This window comes from Pleurodeles waltl, chromosome 2_1, assembly GCF_031143425.1.
Source record: "Pleurodeles waltl isolate 20211129_DDA chromosome 2_1, aPleWal1.hap1.20221129, whole genome shotgun sequence".
NCBI lineage: Eukaryota > Metazoa > Chordata > Amphibia > Caudata > Salamandridae > Pleurodeles > Pleurodeles waltl.
Window position 1 is genome coordinate 98,561,306 of NC_090438.1, and position 19,356 is coordinate 98,580,661.

At 42.6% G+C, this 19,356-nt stretch overlaps 1 protein-coding gene across 3 annotated transcripts in view; it reads left to right on the top strand.

Annotated features, from left to right (window-relative positions):
• The window catches only part of LOC138261609 (pre-mRNA 3'-end-processing factor FIP1-like), a 201,380-nt gene that overhangs the window by 89,558 nt on the left and 92,466 nt on the right, over positions 1-19,356 (top strand). For all 3 annotated transcript variants that reach the window (XM_069210742.1, XM_069210723.1, XM_069210732.1), the window contains exon 7: positions 13,914-14,044. In XM_069210742.1, coding sequence (XP_069066843.1) covers positions 13,914-14,044 — 131 coding nt within the window. The remainder of the gene's footprint in view (positions 1-13,913; positions 14,045-19,356) is intronic.

Sequence of the window (19,356 nt, forward strand, 5' to 3'; positions counted from 1 at the left end):
CTACAGGAACCACTAACCTCAGACCTCGTAACAACAGACCATCCTGAATAGATAGTTCATCCTTTACCTTCCAATATCCACTCAATTCTACATCCCTTTTTGCATCATGTGTCCAACCACCTCTGATCTTTTCACACACTCGTTGCAAAACTTCATCCTCTGCAACCGCTTCCTCCCATTCTTTCTGTTCTACAATACCACCTGTCACACTGCACACAGAAACATCCCTTAAACCATACTCACTGGGACTCTCTTCCACAATTGAACTCAATCTGGAGAGACAATCTGCAACTCTATTGTACAAACCAGGAACATAATGCACAGTGTAATCATACTCTTGTAAACTAATCACCCATTTACTCACCCTTCCAGAAATAGAATCCAATCCTTTCCTCATGAACACTTCAACTAAAGGTTTGTGGTCAGTAAAAACTTCAAATTTTCTCCCCCACACAAAATTCCTAAGTTTGTTAACTGCCCAATGTACACACAAAGCCTCTTTTTCAATTGTTGAGTAGTTAAACTCCGGTCCACGTAACGTTCTGGAGCAAAACACTATGGGTTTGCGAATCAAATCCTCACTCTCTTGTAACAATACAGCTCCTAAACCTTTGTCACTCGCATCTGTCATAATTACACTTTTCTTCTTGGGATCAAATGATTCTAAACACCCTACCGAGGACAAAATACTCTTGATGTTCTTAAACTCCTCTGAACACGCATCATCCCAAACAAATTCAACATTCTTTTTCAGAAGCTGACGCATGCACACCGTTTTTGAAGCCAGATCCGGTAGAAACTTTGCGTGAAATTCAACCATTCCCAAAAAGGACATCAACTCATCTTTTTTCTCAGGTGTACGAAGATGCAAAATATTATCCACTAACTCCTTCTTAGGATGCAGACCTGTTGCAGAAATTTTGTGACCTAAATAATCCACCTCAGTTTCCTTGAAATGACACTTTTTCAACTTAAGTGTGAGACCATGATCTCTAAGGATGGTAAGAACATTCCTAACCCTCTCGTCATGCTCAAACATTGAACTTCCATATACCAAAATGTCATCCTGAAAACACTTGACACCGGCCATGGAACCAAACAGATTATACATCAATCTTTGGAAAACCGCTGCTGCAGAGACTAATCCAAAAGGCATTCTTAGAAATCTGTATGTACCAAAAGGAGTGATAAACGTAGTAAGATCACGTGAATCAGGATGTAGCATGACTTGGTGATATGCTGAGGTTAAATCAAATTTCGTATAAAATCTAGATCCAGATAGTAAAGTGACCATTTCCGTGATGTTGGGTAAAGGAAATTGATCACTGATGACACATTTATTGAGATTTCTCAAATCCACACATAACCTCAGCTCACCAGATTGTTTCCTTGCTACTACAATGGATGAAACCCACTCTGATGACTCCACAGGTTCAATGATACCTTCACCACACAGTCTCTTAATTTCCTTTTCCACATCATCCTTCAATGAAATAGGAATAGGTCGCACTTTAGCCATAACAGGGACTGATCCTTTCCTTAATTTTATTTGATGAACATAACCCTTCAAACAACCCAACTTCGAACTGAACACATCCTTAAATTCATCAACAAACTCTTGGAAGGATACCTCCATTCCTGTACTTATTTCACATACCTGACCAAGAGCTTTTACATATTCATCTTTGATCATCACTGGAGAAGAAGAATTAGGATCCAAAATGACTTTCAAACCAGCCTGATGAGGCCAACTCAAAACACTACCTCCCTTTACTGGAACATAAATTTTCCCAAAAATTGTGTTAGACTTGTAGATAATCTCTGCTTCAAAATATCCCCTCAAATCTATGACCTGACCACCATACCCCCCAGGAACCAGATCAGGAGCTTTCAAATTAACCTTGTGACTAAAATTTTGATCAAAGAACTCATTAGAAATCAATGTCAACCATGCCCCTGAGTCAAATAACATTTCAGTTGATTTACCTAAAATAGATACAAAATCCTTAGGATGTTTCTTTTTGCCAGTAGTCAGTGACACAGACAAAATACAGTCCTCAACAGTTTTCACAGGTATTTGTTTTTTTGCAGATTTACAACACTTAGCAAAATGCCCCTTCTTATTGCAGGATCTACATGTGGAATTCACAGCAGGACATTTTTTGTAAGTAGCATAGTGTCCCAAATTCCCACAACGAAAACACCTGGCATTCTTATACCTGTTTTCTCCAATTTGATCAACATTCCCATTTTCACGCTGAGATATATCACACTTAGAAGATTCTCCTTTCATTACAATCTTGTTCACTTCTACTTTCCTTTGTTTTTCCAATTCCTCAACACAAGCCATTGTATGTTCAACCCCTTTGGCCAAAATTATTACCTCATGCAATGTGGGGTCATCTTTACTCCATAATTCCTTCCTAATTTTATCACTCATACATCTCAACATGAACTGATCTCTTATTCTTTCTTCAATTGTACTGCCAAATTTACAAGTTGACGCAAGTTTTCTAAGTGCTGTGATATATTCTTCTATACTTTCTCCCTGTCTCTGTTCCCTCATCCCAAAATGATAGCGTTCCAATATAGTGCTCACTTTGGGAAGATAATGTAAATCAAGTTTTTTAAGACAGAGTTCAAATTCATTGAGATCTGTAGCTTCCTCACCCGGATCCGGAATACTCTCAAATATTTCTTGACCCTCACACCCAAGACAGTGCATGAGTAGTGCAGTTTTACGCTCATTTGTTAAATTAGAACCACAAACCCTGGCATAGTGCAAAAAAGTCTTCTTCCATTTCGACCATTTTATCAAAGGTTCACCAGGCGTTGTCAAAAAGAAAGGTGGCGGTGTAACACTTTGCATATTGCCAACCCTAAACTCCAAACGGATAATAAAAGTACACTAAAGCTATAATAGAAAATATGTAATAACAGTACAATGTAATATATGTAAAATTTGTAGGAAAAACAACTTCGTTTTATAACTAGCAACAATTAGTAAATTTTCTAAGGAAAATAGCCCTTGCTACTTATTTGTCATCTGGTAGGATCTGAAGAAATGTCAGGTGAGTCGTCTTTTATACTAGAAAATGTGCAGTAAAACTAAATATTCTTCTCTCAAATGACGTGCTGTTAAAAAAAAATAAAACATGTCAGAATATGATAGTCAATCTCAGCTGAAACATCTTCTCCTTGCGCTATATGGAACTCAACACAGGTAGCTGTCCATGGAATCCGGCTCGCGCTTGATAGAGCGTTATTAAACCAAAAAAACAGTTCAGTACAATTTGCCTAAACCAACTTAACACTTGAGAAGGAAAACAAAATCAATAATTCTTTCACGCTCTACCGAGCATGAATAAAAACAAAGTTAAAGCTGTTCTAAAACGAATCCTGCTGTGCTCAGCTGAGCAAAGTTAATCTTTAAATAAATAACTGTTCCTTGTACAAAGCAATCTGCTCTCCTGAGCTCAGTCTCGGTAAAATCAATAATTCTTTCACGCTTTACCGAGCATGAATAAAATCAAAGTTAGAGCCGATTTAAAGAAAAATTAATACGATAAATCTTGCTCGCTCTCCTGAGCGCCGTTAACCTGCAAGAATTAAATGTTCTGGGTAAAACGATGTTCTTGACTGCACACCACTGAACTTTCACACTCTCCTGAGCATGATTACAAAACGGAACCAAGAATATGGTGCTAAAGTCCAAAATCGAAATACACACATTCAATGAATTAGCTTAAAGGTGTAAAAGGTTGCCAGCAAAGAATGTGAGAGAACAAAAAAAACACAACTGATGTAAAAAAAAAACACAGCTGTTTTCTAGTCAAACCTTAAGGTGGAGGTAAATTAATACCTTAAGATTTTTGCAGGGCACAATTCTGAACGTACAACCTCCTGCAAAATGACACAAGTCAGAGAGAGGAAAAAAAAAAATGAAAAATATGACGCAAATCAGCACGAAGTAGCCTGTCAAATAGTGTTAAGATGCTCCACAGGATCCCATCCTCGTCGCCAGTGTTGAAAAGATGATGATTGGATCAAGAAGGTATGAAATCTGGTCCTTTATTGAAGCATCCCATCCACAGCCAACTACACTCTCCTCCTCTCAGCTCTGCTCTCATCAAACCTTCCTAACATTCCATATTCTACATGATGTCAGACTATGACATCAGCCTGAGAGCAGAGCAAAGAGAACAATCTACATTAATATTACAATTGATTATATACCACACCCAGGAATTGTTGCATTGGCAACATTCTGTGCACTGATGTGGTAAGAGTATTTTGTAGGGTATGCTTTTGGTAGAGACTTGCTTTCACGGCAGTCAGAATTTCATTAACCAATCTCGTCTGAGAACGAGTCACTGCAGCCACAGAAGCTGCAGCTTTTGCAGATTTGGCATCTTTGTCAGCCAAAGTGTTGCCAATAACGTGTACTTCTACACATTGGTGGCCCAATGTATGTTCTACATGGACACAAGGTAGCTTATCCTTAAGATCCGCCACCCTCCCCTACAGAATTCTGTGTTTTTATGGTGTTCCCTTTATAGTCTCTAAACCCGTCCAATGATTAAGATATTAATTGTAGGACTGGACGCAGTAGTATGAGTCACAGACTATCAAAGTTAGTAATCCTGTCTCTGTGTGTTCTAACGCTAAAATAAGTGTTTCGAGTTTAGCCAGGTGAGCTGTGCAGTCCCCTAGGGTCTGCAGGTAGGTATTGTGAGGGTGCAAGACTCCATCCTTCATCACTCCGCTCACAGCTGCGCAGGCGGCTGAATATTGATGTTTAGTACCTACAGCTGGTTGTGCTGAACCATCCGTGTAAATGACAATATGATATCTGTCAAGTGGCAAAATATCTAGAGGAGCGGGGTACCCCTGTTCGTATTGGAGAAATTGTTGTGTCTGAAGTTTTGGATCAAAGATGTAATCTACATCAATGGCAGTCGGGGACGTTGCCCACTGAGTCCAGCGTGGATGTAATGCTTTAGCGCTAGGAACACTTGCTTTGGTGACCGCCTCTAAGGCCGGCACCGGGGTAACGACAATGATGCGTTTCCCTTGTGCAAGTGGCCTCTCCTTAATGAAAGCAACCTGAACTGTAGTTAGATTTTTTTTCTGTGGGTGCAAAACATTGTTCTGCATTGGAGTATAAATGAGATTTATATGCTATGGGCACTGTGTCGCCCTCGTTAAAGGTGACATAAGTGAACCCAGTGGTACCAGCAATTATTCTGACGACCACATTTGTTTTGTTATCACTGGTGTGCAAGTGTTTTGCTTCTAGCATGTCCTGTTGCAATTCCCTAAGAATGCGTGTGTGTTCAACTGTCCAGTGTCTGCTAGAAAAATCAGGGCGTATTAAGTCATAAAGTGGCTTGATACCTTGTGCACAGTCAGGAATGTAAGTTCTGCTAAAATTGAAGAATCCAAGTAAAGACTGGAGTTTCTTGATTGTATTTGGTGGTTGGAGTTGAGCACACTTTTCTAGAAAGTGTGGGGCCAGGCTCTTGCCCTTGTTTGAAAGCTCATATCCCAGGAACAATACACTGAGAAAGGTTATTTTAGTTTTCCTAAAGTTAAATTTGTAACCAAGGGCTGCGAATCCTGAAACGATCCGATCGACCCTGACAAGGTGAATGTTGAGGTCATCATCTGTGAGATAAATGTCATCCACGTAAGACAACTCCTCGGGATCAATATCATGTAATATTGATGTTACACGGGCCGAGAACAGCCCTGGGCTATTCTTGGGGCAAACGGCAAAAGCGTTTTTGTGAGCCAAATGAGAATACACTCAGGTCCCAACTTTTGTGTGTTAAGTTCTAGCAGAAAAAAACGTTGGAAATATCCAAGGTTGTTTTGTATTTTTTGCGCACTATGTTATTAATTAGTGCTGTGCTATGTAAATTTTGTATAGCATATGTACATTTATAACTGTTTAAGTGTCTGTAATCTCAGACTATTCTGTAGGAATGGTCTGGTTTCGCAAGAGGGAATAACGGGTTATTCGTTGCAGAGACATTGGGCTCAATTACTCCCTGGTACTCGAGCCGAGTGAGGATTTCCCTCACTGGAGCTTTAGCTTCGTGTTTAACAGGATTTTGTTGCTGAGCTGGGATGTAGACCTGATAGGTATTACATGACCAGGAGAATCCTTGTCCCAACCCACATGGTTGCGGGTAAAGCCCAGTTGACAGCATAGGCTTTTTTTACCGCTTCTGGAACAAGATCGGAGAAAGAAGGCAAAATGACATCTTCCCCCTGTGGGAGCTTACGGATGTGCTCGGGTGGCTAGACCCTCTCAGCCAGCATGATATCACAACTAAGTTCATCCCAGAATATCACACCGATGGCGCGCTCTACGTCTCCTTCAATTTGGATATTTAAATCATAAACCCTGTCGGGTGGGAGAATGCACCAGTTTGCAATCTCAACTGCAATACATCGCTAGTTGCTTTTGCATCCAGATGATTTTTCAGATTCTGGTGACATATTGTGACCTCTGCTGCTCTCAAGTGTACTGGCATTTTTAATTGACAGTGTTAGCTTCTTTTTCTGTTTAAACTGTGGCATTTGTTGTGGGAACTTATCTTCTTTTTTTGTCTGAAGACTGTGGTGCGTCTTTATTCTGTTTCACGTATTCAGGACGTCGATCAGGACGGCCCCCTCTCTCGCTACGTCTTTCTGGTGCGTCCTGAAAGGAGCGAGAGGGATATCTGTTAGGAGCTTTTATATTGTCTCTATTTCTGAGAGAATGTCTCCTGTCCGAGTTCTCCGGGTGTGGAGAATCTGCTTTCTGATTTTGTCCATCTTTAAATTGTTTTTGTTTATCCCAGCGCTTCTTCGAACCCTCCTGTGCTTGTTTAGTACCTTCCTTAGGGGTGGTACTCTGTATTTCAAGCTTTTTTGGCTTGACTCCCAAACTATCCCGTCCTATACTGGAATAGGTGTCGGAAATAATTTTCGGTAGCTGTTCCTCCTGGTCCAAGTGTGGAATCTCTCAGAGGTGCTGGTGTATAGCCAGTGCTACCACTTCCCCTTTAATGTTACTTACTCAGTATGATTGAGGAGACTGCATCGAAGTTACGCATTAATTTCATCCCCAAATCTAGGGCTGGAGCACTTCCGGTAAATTTGCAAGTGTGGGGGTACCATGTGTGGTAGTATAAATTGCAGCGACAGCTGTACCCCATGTGGCTCAGTCATCCACCAGGGAACCATCCCGAAGGGCAAGCACATTGTGAGAATTCTATGTTTCTCCTGTGGTCCCGTGTGGGGAAACACAGCTGCCAGCTGATTCGTTTTCTGGGCCATCCAGAACTGAATTTTCTCTTGTTCTGTGGGTGCTTTACCCATGATAGAATGTACTGTTTGTGGATTAATCCCAGCAGCCAATTGGTATCCAGCAGGTGCTGGTGGTGCTGGAAGCGCGTGTGTAGTGTTCAGAGTTCGCATTACGAACTGAACAAGTCGCCAATATAGTGTTACTATCTCAATGTATAGATTTCGCAGATCTGCTGCCTGCATATTTTGTATACCTGGGTGAGGTGTGTTTGTGGCAAACATAGGCCACGTTGGTCCGTCATTACCTAAGGGACCTAATCTCACAGGTTGTATTACATGTGGTAGGGCACCTTCAAACCAGTTCTGATGCTCCTGATAGGTGAGCAGTATTTCATGATACTGGTATGCTTGGTACCGATGAGGTACATTTGCGATTCTGTATGTGTGGAATGTGAATGTAGTGTTGTCGTCCTTAGGAAAGTGAACCCAGGAATAAAATGTTTGTTTGGTAAGCTTCATTAGCTCCTACTATAAATGTAACATCCCACCCTCCTCTCTTAAGCCATCCGCTACTAGGTGTAATGTTAATCCTTGTCTAGCATTCTCAGGAATGTCTATGGCGTAAGTCATATTGTATAATAGGTATAAGAGAGGGAACACCAAGTGGGGAGAAAAGTCCTTTTAATGGTTCGAGCTCAAAAAACCTACAGCCTAAGTAGGTGCTCCTTGTTCAGCTGAGGAGGATCTTCCCCAAGACCACGGACATCTCCGTATATTGGTACTTAGGGTACCTTTTGTATGTGAGACGATGAAAATCGGGGTATCCGTAACTTAGTGCCTAAACACCATCGTTGGTGGCGTCAAGTCGTAGTTTGACTCTTGCTCTGGGCAACACTGCTGGTTTAAGGAAGACAGTACCTATGTTTGTAGGCGACTATGCCAGTCCTACAACAAGTCGCAACTGTCGTCCCAACCCTCCCGGCACACAAGCAGTACCTCACCAAAACAGTAAAAGGTGATTTGTGGCAGTCTTTATGCATAGACTCAAGTGTATGACATCTCAGGGAGTGTTGTGGTTAAACGGAGAGTACCCCTTTCTCACATGAACAACGTGTCTCAATCAAACACAGGCAATGAAGGAGATGTAGTAAAGCTTTCAATAGGTTTTATTTAACAAAAGTGCAATCTACGATAAGTTGCATGGGCTGCAATGATTAGGATAATAAACAATGCAAGAAACAGAATTGTGAAAACGAGAGTCATTAATACGAAGACCCCCCCACCATTTTGCTATAGCATAAAATGACATGAGATAGGAAATATGTCCTAATACCCTATTATAATGAACATAATCTCTAACCTAAAGAGAGCTAGGTGTGATAAACCTAATCTGCAAATGCCATGTCTATGAGAAGAGCCCGCCAACCCTTCTTACCTTGGAATTAGGTCTCTAGCTCAGACTCCGTAGGGACACGAAGACTGGGTCAGCATTGAGGGGACGTGCAGCATCCATAGCAGCGATGGCATCTGTTCAGAATCCCTCTGTCTGTCTGTCTAAGTGATGTGCACTTATACAGATCTGCTTGGTCCCCTGGCGTAGGTCTGTTCCCAAACAATTGATAACAAGACATACTTGGGACGGCAATTTATATAAACAATTCTCTCGAAGGCGTGAAGAGGGAAGGTACCAAATGTGAATGCCTACAGTTTGTTTATCTTTGTCGCTTGATATTGACGCCTTAGTGCGGTGGCACTGATAACGTGAAACTAAAACATTGGTCTAACTAGAAACAGTGCAGCCATTTTGGAAACATATAATTAAATAATTGTGCTAAAACAGAGCAAGCTAAGTAGGGTAAAAGTCACCAGGTGACGGGGGCACAGGTCCGCAAGCCAGAAGGCTAAGCTAACTCCTATCTCCCATTAAAACAAGATAGGATTCACTACAACACAATTGAATTCCTTTGGATTAACAAAACCTGGTGGCATTGATTTTGTTGACCAATTCATTCCCATGCGTCCCACACAAACTGAAAAGACCACACCACTTTATACATATTTCTATATTATGTACTTACAGCATCAGGCAAAGGTGTATTTTTCACATTGCCTCTGGAGCCCCCTCAAGTTAAGACTGTGTCACTCTCCACTGCTGGGTGCATAGTGCCCTGCTCATATAAATCTGTGCATGAAGGGTGTGTCTTTAATTAGCTTCAAGCTAGAAATAAGTGGGTCACTGGGCTAGGGGGCACACTAAAATCAATTCAGGGTCTAGGGTATTCGGCATTCTTATTATGAACAAGATCTTACGTGGAAAAACTGAGCTCGCCCAGATATGTGTTAAAATACTTAGACTTGACTACATGTGAATCACATTTTGTTGTTTGTTGTAGATTCACATTGTGATCATTATAGAATAAACATAATAAATACATTAAAAAAAATCGTGGAGCGACTCTGATATTTAAGGACGATGCATTGTACAGTGGCTTTGTATGTAAGACAGCAAAGTTTGAATTGTATCCTTTCCATGATTAGTAGCCAGTGGAGAGCTCACAATTTGGAGCGGCAAAGTGGAGTGTGGCGCAGAGGAGGTGGGGCATTGACCAAAGTTTGAAGTGGTGAAAAGATGGCTGGTTGGAGCTGTGTGAGAATTGACCAAGGGGCACCTGCAAGGGTTGCATTCCAGAAATCCAGTTAATATAGGAGAGCATGCATTGCTATTTTTGATTGATCAGGACGTGATTGTTCGATTATCTGAGGGGGTGAAGTTGTAAACTAGCATCCTTTTACTGTGTTGGATAACTTGAGAGCAGAACTCAGAGTGAAGCCAAGAGATTTTCCTTGTGAGGATGGAAGAACAGAAGTCACCTTCAAGTGTCAGATAATCTGCTAAACAATTGCATTTGCAGTTATTAAAGAAGATGATGAGACAGGTCTTGTTTTTTTGAGGGCTTAGCAGGGGTAAATTCTCAGAAATCCACCTTTGAGATATTACCAGGCAGATGAGAAAAGTGAAGATGTCCTTAATTTCAAAGTTTTTAGGTAGCATTTTTCATTTTCCTTCCGATACCAGATTTTTGGGTTCCAAATACAGCTTAAACAAGGATGAGGTAGAGTTAAACAATGGGATACTCCATAATGCTTTGCAGTTTTCCCTGTAATGCTAATCACAGTCCTGGCCTATTGTGGCCTGTTTGTGAGAAAGAGGAGTACCAGTGCAACACCTGGTGTATATGGTGCTCCATCTTTTGGATTGACCTGCCAAGACCATCTGGGTTGAAAGCTACTGATAAGTTTAGAAAAATGAGAAAACGAGCATCTTCATTGTCCAGTAACCGATGCACCAAGTGTCTTCAGAATGGTTGTTTACACACTGAACCTTGGATGGAGTCAGGGTTGATAGTTCACCAGCTGATGGTCTTTGGCAGCAATAGCCTTTAGTTGCTTGGCAACACATTTCTGTGGCTTTCTTAAGCCAGGGTAGGGTGAATATATAATATAGAGCTGGATAGAATTACGTTTGGGCTTTTCAAGTAGGAGCTTGAGAATGTCTTTTGAAGTAGGGAAGAGGATTAATCACATTGATTCATGTGGATCAAAACACGTGTATGTTGATTGAAACACTGCTTCATGTTCCATTGCTATGCTCTTTCACACGCAGTAGCTAACTCAGCGAGTTAGTGCATGTACTGGAAGGAGGGCACAAATTATGGGGCTCACTGGTGCGAGTCTTGGGTGTATAGTTCCTTAGTACATTTCACATCTATTCTTAATAATTCAGCTCTTGTTCTTCTTTGCTGTATTGTGGAATCAGACCATCTGGTGACATGTACATCTAGGGGACTGGCATAATTATGTTGGCTATGATCAGGAAGCCAACTACCAGGTGATGAAGGTAAAAGAGTAAATCAAGTTGGCTTTGGAGAAAGAAATACTCCATTGGTGTTGACACTTGGTTTCATGTTTCAGTCCTCATTCAGCTTAACACCTTTTAAATTTATAAAATTCTCCACCTTGAATCGGTCCAATTTTCTTAGGCCAGCGTTCTTGCAATCTACTAGGCAAGGTCTAAAACCTTGCTATAGTTAAACCTCTCAAGGCTTTTTACCTGGGGAGACCACGGGTTCTCTCAGGGTACGTGGGGATGTTTTGTTCATAGTGTCCTGCATATGCGGTCTGGTCATACAGATTTAGGGGGTTATTACAACTTTGGAGGAGGTGTTAATCCGTCCCAAAAGTGACGGATATACCACCAGCCGTATTACTAGTTCCATAGGATATAATGGACTCGTAATACGGCTGGTGGTATATCCGTCACTTTACCGTCACTTTTGGGACGGATTAACACCTCCTCCAAAGTTGTAATAACCCCCATAGTGTTTGATGGGCTTTTTATGAAAAACCATGAAAGTACTGCTTGAAGTCATAGTCTGGCTAGGATGATAGCATGTCATAGATAATGTATTAAACGTATTTGCTTGAAGTTGTACCCATGAATTCTTACCTTATGGGAGAAAGTTAATTTTTAGTTGGGTGGATGGTAATCCTCAACAAATAATAATAGCACTATTCCTATTAGGTCCAGTAATGGTTATAGTATCTTAAACCTGAGCTCAACCTCTGGTAGTTATGGCACAGAGCAATGAAATCATGTGTAAAGCATTCAGAAGTACAAAAATACTTACAAATTCATAAAAAGAACACAAAAAATCCCTCTCCAATCTATAAAAAGAGAGAATGTTTTCATGAGCCAAAAGAGACTAAAACAACAAAAAATCGAAAAGGGAAACAGAGATGTGGATTTTAAACTTGTAATAAAAATAGCACCAAAAAGCACAAAGCTCCAACTCCGGGCAACTGGTTGTGCTAGACCAGGACAATGGTATGATTTGACGCTGACTGTGATGGAGAGCTAGTCAGATATGTGCCCTGGTAGGTCCCTGCCAAAGAGTTCATATACGAAAGGAGCTCTAGAGGGACTGAAAAAATATCCAGGGCGCCCTCCACTCAAAAAGCCAAACCAACAACACAGCCCTTGATATTTGTCACACATAATATAAGGTACCACACTAAAGCCACATTCTTTTTTTTTTTTGTAGGAGGCGGTCTTCTCTGATGTCAGTTCCGAGTCGGACCTTGACTATGCTATGCTATCTTCCTAACAAAAGTATACTGAAAATGAATGAAGTATGGCATATTACACGTGTCTTTATTCTATGCCTGTGCTCATGATTAAAAACAAAATTGCATGTTTAGACCATTTTGTTGTGAACTTCTTGTTAGGAAGATGGCATAGGCATTTCTTCCTGAATGAGGACCGGTAGGAGGTTGATGTGTTTTTTTTTTTTTTGGGGGGAAGTATGCAGGAAACGCTGTTAGCATCAGTCATAGTGTTGGTTCCCCATGTTACTATAGGAAAGTGGCTGGTGATGATAAAGCGAGCCAGCTGGTGAGTAACAACCAACTGTCTCATGGTGTTCGCTTTACGTGAGGCACTTCCTACGTAGTCTGTTTTTTTTCTGGATTTTTTTAATTTAAATGTCCTTTGACACTAGGGTTTAAAACAAAGTAAGGTGCTTTAATTCTATGATGGAGTGAAACACTCCAGCAGTGCTTCGGTTTGAGAAACTGTAGACCTACACAGCAGAACATTTTAAAGTGTTGAGGCATGAAACACCTGAATGGCCGCAACCAATGAAATACATGTTTGTTTGAATTCTAACAAGTCAAGGGCCTGCCCTCCAACTTTTCTAAATTCAGTTACTTAACTAAGCTGCTAGTCCTGCATTCTGGGCTTGTTTGGCATGATGAAAGAATGATTAATGGGTTTTCTGGAAATATGTTGGGCCATTTTCTTCCCATATCTACTTGAGACATGAAATAGTAACTGATGGCCCAGTTTTTGAAAACCCAGATTAATGGGAGTAACTACATTTTAGAGGTGAATGTAAGAAATGGTGACACAGAGTTTTGACTGCATGCATAATCTACCTATTCCAGGATCGTTGATCTTGGTTCTGTATCCAGCCTTCTCAGAAACATATTTCTTTTGCATTATGGTTTTGCTACAATGCTGTTTCATTCACTCTAGCTTGTACAGTTGCCCTTGAGTTCCCCTGTTCTGCCCTTGAGCCATTTCTTTGTTGGAGTAGACACCACTGAAAGCATGGATGTTTATTGTTATGTGTCACTAGATTTCACGTTTGATTTTCTGTGTCGTGCCCTACGCCTCCATCCTGCTTGTCCCCCAATGTACTACCTAAACATGTAAGAAGAAGGGAAGGGATGTAAATGAGCCGTTTATATTTCTAAAGGGAAGAAGAGCAATGCCAGACGCAAAACATAAAATTATAAATGTGTTCTATTTCTTGTCACCCTAGCTTGTATGTAAGAGTGCGATCAGAGTGCACATTGACAGTATAGAATTGCAAATTCAACCATAAAGGACTTGCAAGCACCAAGTTCTCAAAGTAATGCCACGAAAACAATTTATTTTTTTAAATTGAGAGAAAGAAAATCATAGGTAGAAACAAAAGGTACAAATAATGTTTTCCAGGCTGAATGTTTAGCCAGCTTCTTTTCATTCCAAACTCTCTCTCTCTTTTACCCAGGAGCGGACATATCAGACTATTTCAATTATGGATTCAATGAGGACACGTGGAAGGCCTATTGTGAGAAACAGAAGCGGCTTCAGCTGGGATTTGATTCTACTCCCCCTCTTAGCCCAGAAAATACAGTAATGGTACAATTTGTGATGACGTGTTTTCCACAAACCTGCCATGTATCGTGACATAATATGTGGTAATGTGTCAAAACTTCTCATTTATGGCTGCTCACAGGACACTGCATTTACAATCTATATGAGTTATGCATAAGTAAAGAAAAATCTAGCAAATGCAGTATATGAGGGGAATCTACTTCAAAAGGTATGACAATCTGTTCATACAATGAGGAAATGTTATTACATAATTGCTTTGACTCCTACAAGTTGAACTCCAACGCATTATCTTAAACATTTCCAGAAATTGCGTGTTCATTGTTTCTTCCGGCCCCAGCACACGGATTTACGATTTTCGTGTCCGTGGAATAAACTAATACTCCGTTTTTTGGCAACTAAGTATGGAGGTGACAAATATCTGCCTAAATTCTTATCTCATATAGGGGGTCATTCCGACCGCCGGGGATGCGGGAGCACCGCCAACAGGCTGGCGGTGCCCCGCAGGGCATTCTGACCGCAGCAGTTTGGCCGCGGTCAGACCAGGAAAACCGGCGGTCTCCCGCCGGTTTTCCGCTGCCCTGGGAATCCCCCATGGCGGCGCAGCTTGCTGCGCCTCCATGGGGGATTCCGACCCCCTCACCGCCATCCTGTTCCTGGCGGTTCCGACCGCCAGGAACAGGATGGCGGTGAGGGGTGTCGTGGGGCCCCTGGGGGCCCCTGCAGTGCCCATGCCAATGGCATGGGCACTGCAGGGGCCCCCGTAAGAGGGCCCCACTCTGAATTCCAGTGTCTGCTTTGCAGACACTGAAATTCGCGACGGGTGCCACTGCACCCGTCGCACCTACCCACTCCGCCGGCTCCATTCGGAGCCGGCTTCCTCGTGGGGAGGGGTTTCCCGCTGGGCTGGCGGGCGGCCTTCTGGCGGTCGCCCGCCAGCCCAGCGGGAAAGCCAGAATGGCCTCCGCGGTCTTTCGACCGCGGAGCGGCCATATGGCGACTCCCTCCAGGCGGGCGGCTCCCGCCGCCCACCGGGGTCTGAATGACCCCCATAGTCTGTTCAGCCCCCTGCATAAGGCAGTTCCCAAGAAGTATCCTTTGGGACATAGTTTAATCTTAAGTTCTTTCCTCACTGGCCATTAAAGTATATCATCACTTTTTACCAAAAAGTACTGTTTGCCAGTGTGTTTTCCATAAAGTTATCTATGCAGTCCATCTTCCTCAATACCATTCTGGTCTGATGTCATTTTCCTCTAAAATAAGTTTGATCATTCTTATCAGACACTATAGCAACTTTAGAACTAAATCCAATATCATATTTGGCTATGTAACTAATCCCTAAATAACTTGGGGGTCGTTGTCTCCCCTAATTACCTATATCTAATACTATATTATTTGTTTGTTGGTCTAAATCATTTACTAGTTTAATGTCCCCTTTTTATGTCTAGCTTATAGACCGGTTTAGCCTTCTCCCCAGACTCATGGTTTCCTAAAAAAAATTATTATATATATATATATGTTCGATGGCATGTGTAGCTGCAGATACACATGCTGTGCACATCGGAGTGTTACAAGTTTTTTTTTTTCTAAGAAGTCTTTTCGAGTCACGAGATCGAGGGACTCCTCCCATTTCGGCTACATTGCGCATGGGCGTCGACTCCATCTTAGATTGTTTTTTTTCCGCCATCGGGTTCGGACATGTTCCTTTTCGCTCCGTGTTTCGGGTCGGAAAGTTAGTTATAATCTCGGAAAAATCGTCGGTATTGTTTGCGTTCAGTATCGGGTTAGTAACAACAGATCGACACCGACTTTTGAAGAGCTCCGGTGGCCCTTCGGGTTTTTTTTTCGATCCCCCTGTCGGGGCCTGGTCGGCCCGGCCACGTGTCTCTTCAAGGCTGATGGAACGGGCCCCATTCCGCTTCTGCCCAAAATGTATCCATATACAGATCAGCATCTGGTCTGTAACTTGTCTGTCTCCAGAGCACAAGGAGGATACCTGTGAAGCCTGTCGAGCGTTTCGGGCGAGGAAGACATTAAGAGACCGAAGAGCAAGAAGACTGCAGATGGCGGCGACGCCGACAGGACAAGGGCGTTTCGAGGAGGAAGAAGAAACCTTCTCCATCCACGAATCGGACTCGGACGAGCTCGATCCCGAAGAAACGCCGAAAACCGCGAGTAAGACGTCGAAACATAAAACTCACGAGAAGACAACAAAAGCCCAGGGGACGCCACCGCCAACAGGCCATGGCTCAACCCGAAAAATAGGTGACCGATCATCGGCACCGAAAAAGGGCATGCATGTGGCGAAGTCATCCGACTCCGGTCGAGATACCGCCACACAACAATCTCGGGCCCGAGACAGCGGCTCTGAGCAGACTCGGCACCGAGACAGTGGCACCGAAACGGTTCGGCACCGAGACACCGCGACGCCGAAAATAAAGAATGTTTCCTCGGAGCCCAAAAAGGCGACTGAAAAGGTTTTGATTCCGAAACATCCAGCCTCGGAACCGAAAACAGGTTCCTACACAGAGGAACAGGGATTGTCCTCCCAGATGCAAGGACATAAGTTCGGAGAGGAACTTGAATCTGTTGAGCCAGACTACCCTCAATAAGGCTCCACATTCAAAAAGACACAGGGAAGATAAGCACTCTTCCCCCAATTAAAATGAAAAGAAGACTTGCCTTTCAAGAAAAGGACAAGCAGCCACAGGCAAAGGTGGCAAGACAAACAACGCCACCACCATCTCCACCACTGATGCAATCCCCGACTCATACTGCAATGAGTCAAGATGATCCTGATGCATGGGACCTTTATGATGCTCCTGTATCAGATAACAGCCCAGACTGTTACCCTGCGAGGCCGTCGCCACCTGAAGACAGTACATCCTACACGCAGGTGGTCTCAAGGGCAGCTGCGTTTCATAACGTCACCTTGCATTCAGAACCAATTGAGGATGACTTTTTGTTTAATACACTCTCTTCCACTCATAGCCAATACCAAAGCTTACCTATGCTCCCGGGAATGCTAAAACATTCCAAACAAATATTTCAGGATCCTGTAAAAGGCAGAGCCATAACTCCAAGGGTGAAGAAGTACAAGCCACCACCAACAGACCCTGTTTATATTACGCAGCAATTAACACCAGATTCTGTGGTTGTTGGGGCAGCTCGCAAGAGAGCAAACTCTCATACCTCGGGAGATGCCCACCTCCAGACAAGGAGAGTTGTAAATTCGATGCTGCAGGTAAAAGAGTTGCAGCACAAGCAGCAAACCAATGGCGTATTGCCAATTCACAAGCACTTTTGGCAAGATACGATAGAGCTCATTGGGACGAAATGCAGCATTTCATAGAACACTTACCCAAAGAGTTCCAGAAAAGGGCACAACAAGTGGTAGAAGAAGGACAAAGTATCTCCAATAATCAGATACGGTCATCAATGGACGCAGCAGATACGGCTGCAAGGACAGTAAATACTGCAATAACGATAAGGAGACACGCATGGTTGCGTACGTCAGGATTCAAGCCGGAAATACAACAAGCCGTGCTGAATATGCCCTTTAATGAACAGCAGTTGTTTGAGCCGGAAGTCGACACTGCTATTGAAAAACTCAAAAAAGATACTGATACCGCAAAAGCCATGGGTGCACTCTACTCCCCACAAAGCAGAGGCACATTTCGCAAAACACAATTTAGGGGAGGGTTTTGAGGTCAACCTACAGAGGCCACAACCTCACAAGCAAGGCCCACTTATCAAAGCCAATATCAGCAGGGAAGTTTTCGGGGGCAATATAGAGGGGCACAATTCCCCAAAAATAGAGGGAAGTTCCAAAGCCCCAAAACCCCTCAAAACAAGCAGTGACTTCCAAGTCACACATCCCCAACACATAACACCTGTGGGGGGGAGACTAAGCCAATTTTACAAACATTGGGAGGAAATAACAACAGACACTTGGGTACTGGCAATTATCCACAATGGTTATTGCATAGAATTTCTCAAATTCCCTCCAAACGTCCCACCGAAAACACACAATATGTCAAAACAACATATAGATCTTCTAGGACTAGAAGTTCAGGCATTGCTACTAAAAGAAGCAATAGAATTAGTACCAAAACACCAGAAAGGAACAGGAGTTTACTCTCTGTACTTTCTCATACCCAAAAAAGACAAGAGTCTGAGACCTATATTAGATCTCCGAACATTAAATACCTACATCAAATCAGATCACTTTCACATGGTGACATTACAAACGTAATCCCACTACTCAAACAACAAGACTACATGACAACACTAGACCTAAAGGATGCATATTTCCATATACCGATACATCCTTCACACAGAAAATACTTAAGGTTTGTATTCCAAGGGATACATTACCAATTCAAGGTGTTGCCATTCGGAATAACAACTGCACCAAGAGTTTTTACAAAGTGCCTCGCAGTCGTAGCTGCACATATCAGAAGGCAGCAAATACATGTGTTCCCGTACCTAGAAGATTGGTTAATCAAAACCAACATGCTAGAAAGGTGTTCACAACACACAAAGTATGTCATAGAAACCCTCCACAAACTAGGTTTCTCAATCAACTACACAAAGTCACACCTTCTGCCGTGTCAAACACAGCAATACTTAGGGGCGACAATCAACACAGCAAAAGGGATTGCCACTCCAAGTCCACAAAGGGTTCAGGCATTTCACAATGTAATACAGGCCATGTATCCAAAACAAAAAATACAAGTCAAAATGGTGATGAAACTCCTAGGCATGATGTCCTCATGCATAGCCATTGTCCCAAACGCAAGGTTGCACATGCGGCCCTTACAACAGTGCCTAGCATCACAGTGGTCACAGGGTCAACTTCTAGATCTGGTGTTGGTAGACCGCCAAACATACACCTCGCTTCAATGGTGGAACAGTATACATTTAAACCAAGGGCGGCCTTTCCAAGACCCAGTGCCACAATATGTAATAACGACAGATGCCTCCATGATAGGGTGGGGAGCACACCTCAATCAATACAGCATCCAAGGACAATGGGACACTCACCAAAAACAGTTTCACATAAATCACTTAGAACTATTGGCAGTATTTCTAGCGCTAAAAGCATTTCAACCCATAATAAGCCACAAACACATTCTTGTCAAAACAGACAACATGACAACGATGTATTACCTAAACAAACAGGGAGGGGGACACTCAACACAGTTGTGTCTCCTGGCACAGAAAATATGGCATTGGGCGAATCACAACCACATTCGCCTAATAGCACAATTTATTCCAGGAATTCAGAATCAGTTAGCAGACAATCTCTCTCGGGATCACCAACAGATCCACGAATG